Source organism: Rhagoletis pomonella, unplaced genomic scaffold, assembly GCF_013731165.1.
Source record: "Rhagoletis pomonella isolate Grant_MI unplaced genomic scaffold, Rhpom_1.0 Rhpom_scaffold_00003, whole genome shotgun sequence".
Lineage (NCBI taxonomy): Eukaryota > Metazoa > Arthropoda > Insecta > Diptera > Tephritidae > Rhagoletis > Rhagoletis pomonella.
The window spans coordinates 71,541,303-71,551,382 of NW_023458557.1; the positions used below are offsets into that span (position 1 = coordinate 71,541,303).

The 10,080-nt window shown below is 38.8% G+C and overlaps 1 protein-coding gene across 1 annotated transcript in view; it reads left to right on the forward strand.

Moving 5' to 3' along the window:
• LOC118735464 (3-ketoacyl-CoA thiolase, mitochondrial-like) overlaps positions 1-4,771 on the forward strand; it is a gene marked incomplete at its 5' end in the record, with an annotated part of 7,354 nt that extends 2,583 nt beyond the window's left edge. Inside the window, 4 exon segments of the mRNA XM_036465226.1 lie at positions 3,296-3,868; positions 3,947-4,147; positions 4,233-4,387; positions 4,455-4,771. Coding sequence (XP_036321119.1) covers positions 3,296-3,868; positions 3,947-4,147; positions 4,233-4,387; positions 4,455-4,536 — 1,011 coding nt within the window.
• Between the last annotated feature and the right edge of the window lie 5,309 nt (positions 4,772-10,080).

The following is a 10,080-nucleotide window of genomic DNA, read 5'->3' on the forward strand; positions in this document are numbered from 1 at the left end:
TCGCAGAAGCGACCTTTCTGCGCTTGCCACATAGAAAGCCAGGGACCCGTCTGTTATGAATTACGTCGCCTCAGTTTGATCCGTTGGCACCATCGACGAGCGTTGGAAGAACTTCCAGACTTGCCAAACCACCGTCCTCGTAACCTTACCCGGTGTCTCAAAATACGTCAGCTCTCCGTGAAGGAGCACAACGTATCACCCCGAATACAACTTAATGGACAAAGCCGCACCAGCAAGGGGGGCATCAATCACTTACCCCCAATGCTGTCATCACAATCGTCGTCATCAACGGGCGCACCGAAAATATTGTCCTTGGAGGACGCCCTCCACATATCGAAATGAGAATATATATGAAACAGATCACTTCGGGAGAAACAAGTGGCCTCATGCATAAAACGTGACTCGATTTTCAGTACAAATTCTTAAGCTAGAGCTAAAATCATAAATGAGACCTAAGGTCTTTCCTGGCTGAACTTAGGATCGGCTGGAACAGCAGACCAAATAGATACATTCTTAGGCTGGACAGTGATATCGTGATTGAACTAATGCAACTAACTTTTCTTCTTATTTGACGCTGTAACCGCCCATGCGATTTTGGCCGAGTTAACAAAGCCGGTATTTTCTCTTCTGTGCCAACTGACGCCAATTGGAAATGCCAAGTGATGCCAAGTTCTTCTTCACCTGGTCGTTCTAACGCAGAGGAGGCCTTCCTCTTCCTCTGTTACCAGCATCGCGGCCCGCGTTGAATAATTTCAGAGCAGGAGCGTTTCTGTCCATTCGAACGACATGGTCAAGCCATGGGAGCCGCTGTATTTTAATTCGCTGCACTATATCCATGTCGTTTTAAAGCTCATACAGCTGATTGCTCCATCGTCTGCGGTACTCGCCGTCGCCAACGCGTAAAGGGCCGTAAATCTTGCGCAAAATCATTCTCTCGAATACTTCAAAGATCAGCCTCATCGGATGTTGCTTTCGTATATCGAGAGAGGAATTTACTTCTGAAGAAAACGAAATTCGCGATTTTCCCGAAATTATAACTGTCAACAGTGAGGAGATATTTCGTCTTGTCCTCGTTATCGTATGAAAATTGGAAAAGGCAGAATAGACTTCGCGGTTTTACCGATGATGTCGATGTCATTGGCATACGCCAACAATTGAACGCTCTTGTAGTAAATTGTTTCTGAGGGGTAAGTTCTGTAGTTCTTAATATCTTCTCCAACATCAGATGAAGGAAATCATATGAAAGGAAGTCGCCCTGTCCCAACCTAGAGTTTAGTGGTTGCTGAGGTAATCGTACTTATTGTGCTTACATTGAATCAATCTTTTGACTTAAGCCGATGTTAACTCTGCTTCAAGGCCACGAAATAGGCTTCCAACAAGTAACCTGCATCATAAGTCTAAATTTGGGAAAAGGATATCAGGGCATAACTTAGTTCAATGAAGTGTAGTTCACAATGTCTTCATAGTTCCCTTCGTGATGAAGATCTGTATAGTCGACAGTCCAAGTCTTCTAAGCGATGCAAATGGAGATTGATATTAGTTTCACGGGTTTTAAGCCTTAGGTGGTATCCGACGGCTACTTTAAGAACTTATTCGGTGCTGGCTCTTAACTTGGATCATATATGAATCCTAAAAGATTCATACAAGAGTAAACAATTTTTTGATTTTGAAACTCATATTTCTTACCTACCTGGGACTCCTTTCGGACTCATACATATATTCTGAACGCTTAGAATATGTTTGCGGGATTATGACTCCAAATGTTTGCTGGGTTTGACAATTTATTTGAATGTATTGGCTGATATTTTTTCACCTTTGTCGTTTTCTTTAACCCATATGAAATCCAATTTCAATATTTTCTTATAGTGAAAAATATTTTGAAGTCACAAAAAAAATAAAATAACGAGAAAAACAAAATTCCAAGCAAATCAGGCGTGAAGCGTAGGCGATTAAGATCGGATGCAGTTCTTGCATAAGTCATACCGAGTTCCGAATACAACTTTGAGTTAATAATGGTGGGCTGACTTTGGAAAATGGTCCCATCGGTTGGGGGTAAAACAAGTATTACTTGGCTTAAAGGTGGAACTCTCTTATTTTCAAATATACCACTCTTATAGTGGAGACCTCCATAGCATTTATGAAATATGTACACAAAGTTATATTTCGACACTCGAACAAATGCACGGAATTTGTATGTATTTGTTCAGCCGCTTATTCTCATTTGAATGAGGATAATGCATGAGTTAAAGCAAATAAAAACGGTTTATGCAGATAAGCGAGCCCGTTTGTAAAACGTATAAAATATATATACACATATGCTTACATACATATTTATAAAAATATTCAGAATGACGAGATGAATTGCTTCAGCCGTATCTGTTTGTAAACACGCTAACTCGAACCAAATTTAGATATTTTAACGAAAGTCTGTTGCGAAGTTTCCTTTGGTATAATTTAGTTTAGTATTAAATTATGGTGGCGGCCGCTGTGGTGTAGTGGTAAGCACTGCGCGCTTCCACTCGGCAGGGCCTGGGTTCAAGCCCTGGTCAAAGCAATATTGTAAAAAAATTTAGAAAAAAAAGTTTTTTCTTAACAGCGGTCGCCGCTCGGTAGGCAATGGCAAACCTCCGCGTGTATCTCTGCCATGAAAAACAGCTTCTCATAAAAATACAATCGGCGTTCGAAATCGGTGTAAAATTGTAGATCCCTCCCCTTTGTGTGGCAACATCAAGGCGCACACCACAAATCGGAGGAGAAGCTCTGCCAAATACTAACATTTGTGTAAGCCTCAGTCTATTATTATTATTACATTTTGAGGAAATCTGTCAAACACCACGCCCACCTCCCATGTAATAATTAACAATATTTTTGTTTTATTATTATTTTTTTACGAATTTCGCTGTTCAAATTTACATTTCAAATATATCAACAAGTATTTGTGGGTACTTTTGCACCAGTCGGTGCCTATGGGTTAATGACAAAAAAATGCTATACATGCACAATATTTCATGTATTAATTTTCAAATAAGCATATTATCAAAGGCTGGTTTACTGTATACTGTGGTATTATCCTACCCGTCATCTCTGTTGACCATCCATGTAGTTATTCTTCAGTCAGAAATTTTCAAGATGATAGCGGAATACTCGCAGTCAGAGCGGTACTGATAGGTTATAACTAAACCACAACCGACCGACATTACATTCTTTTTTAGCCAATATTAAATAATAAATTTTAATTAAGTTCTTTAAATTAAAAGCAATAACAAACAATATTTTTTTTTTGTGTTTTCCACAGAGTTCCTCCACCGATGGCGCATATCTACCCCGCCATGTCGGTCTTCATTGTGGCATACCCATTGAAACGCCTGCACTTGGCGTAAACCGCCTCTGCGGCTCCGGTTTCCAGTCGATTGTGAATGGCGCGCAGGATATTCTTCTCGGCAGCGCGAAAGTTGCACTCGCCGGTGGTGTGGAAAGTATGTCACTGGCGCCAATGATTGCGCGCAATATCCGTTTCGGCGTCACATTAGGTGGCAACTACAATTTGGAAGATGCTTTATGGGCAGGTCTCACTGATACATACTGCAAATTGCCCATGGCTTTAACTGCCGAAAATTTGGCGGAGCAATTCAAAATCACAAAGGAACGCGTCGATGAATTCTCATTGCGTTCTCAGCAAAATTGGGCAAAGGCACAGAAGGAAGGCGCCTTTAGTGCGGAAATTGCGCCAATTAAGTTGAAGGTGAAGGGAAAGGAGGTGGATTTTGTTATCGATGAACATCCCAGACCACAAACAACAATTGAGGGATTGGCTAAGCTGCCGTCGTTGTTCAAGAAAAATGGCGTCGTTACTGCTGGCACAGCTTCGGTAATAAGCGAGAATATTTACATAAATAAATTATATTAATGGGTGTTTTATGACAAAGCTAAATACATACTCTTACAGGGTATTAGTGATGGTGCCGCTGCTGTTGTAATTGCTTCTGAAGAAGCCGTCAAGGAGTATAATCTTAAACCACTAGCACGTTTGGCCGCCTACTCATTCGTTGGTGTGAAACCCGAAATTATGGGTTTCGGTCCTGTGCCGGCCATACAAAATGTGCTGAAAGTTAGCGGTAAAAAATTGGAGGACATCGACTTGATTGAGGTACATACATACGTACATACATATCTAATATTGGGGAGTAATATTATCTTTTGTCTCAGTATTAACTTAAGCTCCTTTTTTGCAGATCAACGAAGCTTTTGCCGCACAAACTCTGGCATGTGCTGATGCGCTAAAATTAGATGTTTCAAAGTTGAATGTTAATGGGGGCGCTATTGCCATGGGTCATCCTTTGGGCGCGAGTGGTGCAAGAATTACAGGTCATTTGGCGCACGAAATGCAGTGAGTATATTGAAGGGATGCAAAAGTAGATTCGTATATTTATTGTATGCAACTTCATTTTTTATAGACGCAAGAACTTGAAGTACACAATCGGTTCCGCCTGCATTGGTGGTGGTCAAGGTATAGCGGTATTGTTGGAGTCTGTTTAAAAAAGGCTGTGAAAACTAAACGTTAAAAATGCATTTATATATTTTCGACTATTTTTAAACCGTGATAAAACACAAACATAGTTCTGGGCGTAACTTTTCATAACTTTTAAAATTATAGTTATAAATCCTATGTAGTTTAAATAAAAAGTTCAAAAGAAATTATAACCAACCTATCGCTCGTAAAAATTAAATGTATGCACATATTTTTGTAACAATACACTATGCCAACCTTTTAGCACTTGGGTTTTTGAACAGATCATTAAAATATGGCATGCTAAAAATTAGAAATAGTTTTTCGCATTTTCTGACGAACGTGTCTCTTCTGACGACGGTGTGCCATGCATGGCGACTAGTGTCAATTTACCGGTCTAGTAGCCATGGCTACCATTATCGTACTTATGTCCGTGGTAACCTGCGCATTGAAGCGAAGGGGCGTTAGAAAGTGCAATCAAGCGACGACGAGTTCGACAAGGAATATATACGCCCGACGCGAAATATTTAGATAGCATTTTAGAGTACAGGCAGCGCGCAGGTGAGGAGTACATCGAGGGCAATTCAATTTTAGTATAAAAAGGTCAAGTTTTAAGTGGTTAAGAAATCGCTTGGAGTTTTAATACCTAGTTAATAAAATTTGCTAAGAATTGGAGTCTCTACTGTTTGATTTCAGAACACAATCTCTCATTTAGTAGGAATTTGACCTACACAGACCAGTGTAGTGCACATAAAACGAAATCTTTTCTTTGTGTGGAGAACCCAGTAGCCGTTGAGCATACTCCAGCTCGAACCCGGAATCCGTCACGAATTCATATACTTGTATATGTCAACCGCAAAATTGCGGAGTTCAACCTAACTGTAGCATTAGGCAAAAGGTCTTGCCCTCCATGCTGAAATGTTTAACTAGATTTCTACATGGAGAATGTGATCAGTGCCAAAAGCCACAGAATCCTGTCAAAGACGCTTACCAATAAAAACGGATATCAGGGCCTTAAGTGCGTTGGAGGTGCGCTCTAATTTGGTTGAGGAATGTCTGCTCTCTCTCGCTCAGTGGCGCCAGAAAACGTTTGTATATTAGGCTCATTCGGGCTCCAGGTCACAGCGACATTGCGGTAAACTATGTTTCTGAAGAATTGGCTAGGAAAGGTACCCCTGAAACGTTATCGCTGGATAAAAAGATGCTGGGGGTGCCATTCATAACATGTGGTACACTCTTGAATAGATGGGCCTCAGGTCGGCTCAGCGAGCGCAGGACCAAAACTAGGGCATCGCGATTGCAAGGTCCTTCTGGCTGGAGGTGAACGGGGCGCGTTGGGGGTTTTAACGGGTCAATGTCCAATCGGTATTCATGCAGGAAGGCTGAACAATATACCTGATACCGCATGTCGCAATTTGCCTGGAATATAGCGAGGTGGTATCAGCTCAACACTGTGCACCGTTTGCGAGACTAAGCCGAATTCTCAATTACATAATCGGCTCTAGGCGTTACATCGATGAAGAAGATAATATCCTATTTGTCCAAGTGAGTCCCTGAAAACTGGAACTGCCCCATAACCTAACCTAATGAAGTAATGGCTCCCTTGCAAATGGCTGTGAAGAAATGCTTACCCTGCTTGCAGATCGCAGCCATACAGGACTTTTAGAACACTGTTCAACGAAGACAAAAAGCAAGTTGGTCACGATCTATTTGCAGCCCGTTTAATGTCTTCATAGAGAACTCATCCACTTAATGGCAAGATGTATCGGTAGCTCCCAAAAGTAGCAAGTACATTAACAGATGAACCAAGACGAAATCGATTTACACGATTGTGAACAAGCATACATACTTAAATATTAGAGATTTTACTTAGGCAAAATCTCTTACATTACCAACTAGCGATGTCACCAGTTCATGCTTGAGAAACCCAAATAGTTTGTCATAGGTTCCGTCTCAACGACAACACTAACATATGTATATTCGGAACAAAGTAGTGGGTTAAAGAATATGGCACTAAATTTCAAAAGTACTGAAAACTAGAGCGTCTATTGAAGGACTTGACTAACCTTAGGCTTTAACCATTCAGGTAGAACGCCGTCGGATTCAGGGTATCACTTGTGCGCCACTGAAAAGCTTTTCTCAAGTGTCCTCTGCACGTCAGTTTCTAGATGTCCCTTATTTGTGCAGGAACCATCCTCGGTTTTTAAACCATCCGATTTCGGCCTTACTTTCTGGTAAAATTTGTGGATCAGCAAGGCATATAGCCGTCTAGGCTGCAACAAGGTATTTGTCCAAGCCGATGTTGGCACTTCGAATGAAACGTGAGAAAAGTATTCTCGAAGCATATCTTCCGTCTATCACAACGTGTTTTATGTATTTTGATTTTCATTCTTCGATCATAGTATACCCAAATGGGTTTATTGATGCTGCGACGCAGGTGTTTGGCACTACTAACTACCGTGTTCCTGCCGCAACAAAGTCGATGAGCCTCTGTCGAGAATATCGAATTTTCCGACTGTTGGATCAGCCTCCTCTATCCACTATGGCATTAAAGTCGCCAATGACAGCGGTGGCAGTGCTCATATACAACCACAGGGAGTTCATAGAATTGCTATTTTATCTCAGCGTTCGTCATTTAGCTTTGATAGGGGTTTTGGCCAATTATTCTCTAAGCGAGATTAGGTATCAAAGTCTCAGCCCAACCACGACTGACACTAGTGATGCCAATAGGAGGAAAATTCCCCGATTTTGGTAGAATTTTAATTTCTGATGGGACTTGGGGAATGGATTTAAATTTTGTGGAAACGATTTTGATTAGAACATTCCTATTGAGGATAACATTGCATTTATAAATTACAAATTGTGATAACAATCTCTCTTAAAAAAATTGCAACTAAGCATACCGAAATTTTTCACTTTTTCCACGTTTTCGTTTGACACTCACTTTTCTCGTTTCTTTTTGGCCACCAAGTCATCGTAGTAGCTTTTTATATTATAAACATGAACTGTTAAAAGGAATGTCCTTATTACATACATACTTACATATATCACAATTAATGGTATTTTTTTTTTTTTTTTAATAAATAAAATGAGCCTGAAGTGCCTTAAATATGTAGCAAAATTAATTTTGGGGAAATTTCATTGAGAATAGCGAACTTTTTCAGAAATTTCGGGGAATTAGCCCCAGGTGAGCTGGTATCCCTGACTCCCACAAAAAAAAAAAATAATCACTGTACACTCAATTTTGAAGTTAGTAATATATTACCATATACATACATATATACATATGTAATTATATACGTATCGCTCATTTACTGCTTTATCTTCATCTTTATTCTTCGTTTATCCTGATCTTCATCTTCATTCTTTTTTTCATCTATAGACATATTCTCCCACACCTTTGTCATTACCCTGCAGGAAATGTGTCTAACTATAAGCTAACTTTATGTTGATTAGGAAGGAGCTAAAAGTCACTTATTGTCTGTATATTTTCTTTGACGAAAACTAACTATATTTCTATGGCAATGACCGCGAAATAGTCAAGGGTGGTTTACATCTGTATTAGATGTAGTCAAGGGTGGTTACCTCTGCATTTGATGCAACTAATTTGTAACTAACTACTTTTGGACATAAAACATCAATAGGAAAACAAAATATTTTTTTTATTTTTTATTTTATATACTTTATTTATTTTATTACATTTCACATTTGTTTCCATGTTCTTCTGTAGGTGGTCCCATATTCGAACTCCGTCAGACATAACTTCAAAATGCTAATATGAAATTTCGATCTCCCTTTTATTTATATATACATATATATATATATATATATATATATAATTTATATATTCAGTATTTAAATGTACCTTTTTCTGTGTTTTTATCTTTAGCGTTCTTTACTTTTATATTAATTTTTGTCTTTATCCCTTCCTTCTTCTACATACTCAACTTTTCATTCGTCCGTACATGAATCTAACCCTGGCATTCAGTAAGCGGTCTCTAGTCACTAATAGTGACTTTTGGTGGTGAACTTGGATTTTGAGACTATTTGGTATTCAGTACGCTGTCTCACGTCTCTAGTCTCAAAAGTAAGTCACTAATTTGTCAGCTGGCTAAGAGCCGGTCACAAAAATAGAAGCATGGAGGAAAAGCTTATTTCTTTCCATTTTATTAAAAAAAAAAAACACGAAAATGAAGCGAGGAAATTTGTTCAACAACAATTTCATTAGGAAATAAACCAAAATGCTTTAATATCATACAAATGTATTGAAAAAAATTTTATTTTTTTGTTTTTAAAACATTTAAATCTAAAGATTGTTAAAAAAATAAAACTAACAAAAAAATAAAATAAAAATAAAAAAATCCTCTACGGCCGAGGAGGACTTGAACCCGGACCTTCTCGGCTGCCAGCCTAATGCTTTGACCACTCAGCCATTGCGACTCTTTGAGCGGCGCGGGCAAAAGGCCGTTGACTGTCTGTGTTTGCTTTCACCACACATTTTTGGTGAACTTTTTGTGACTCTCCCCTTCTGAATACCCAAATCGTCTCAAGTCACAAAAATAGTCACTAATTGCTAGTCTCAAATTCAGTGACTTGAGATGAGACTGAATTACTGAATCCCAGGGTTAATCTACATAAATCTTATTCCTAAACTGCTTATTATTATTACTTATTTATAAATTAAAAAAGTTTTTTTTTTGTGAAATGAAGTTTGCTTTTGCATAAATGTATCCAATATATTTAGTATATTTGGACATAAAGTTGTTATATAAAATTAAGAAAAATTATGGTTTTAATTAATCTGCGTTGCACAGCAGTAAGTAATAAGTGTACGTGAAAATTTAATTTAATTTGATATCTATTTTTTTATTTCTTTTTTTGCAGGTTTTTTTTAATTCGTTCTTTCGGTAAACCGAAAAGATCAGGTATTTAAAACAGTTTTTTAGACGGTTTAAAACATGAATAAAAAACCGTGATTAATCAAAAGACCGATTTTTGGAAACGGCGCCCATTCCTAACACCACTTGGAGCTGCACCTACTAGTGAACAGACAGTTTTGACCCCCAAGCCGAATAACTCATCTTTCTTCCGTGAACCAAGACGGTAATCCTCATCTCGCACAAAAGTTCTCACGTTGACTAGAGTGAACGAACGCCGGCGCAAGTGTCGAGGTTGAGGATAACCAGAAGAATTGTAGTCGTTAAACTAACCCTGGTATTCAGTAATTCAGTCTCATCTCAAGTCATTAAATTTGAGACTAGCAATTAGTGACTATTTTTGTAACTTGAGATAATTTGGGTATTCAGTAGAAGAGAATCACAAAAGGTTTACCAAAAATGTGTGGTGAAAACAAAAACAACTGATAGCATTTATGTATGCCTTTTGCCCGCACCACTCCAAGAGTGGCAATGGCCGAGTGGTTAATGCATCAGACTGCCGCTCGAGAGATCCGGGTTCGACTCCTACTCGGACGCAGAGGTTTCTCTTATATTTTTGAAGTGAAACTTCTTACACGAGTTCGGAGATGGTTGCGTTAAATATTTAACACCAAGCCATAAAATCTGTATCGTTCG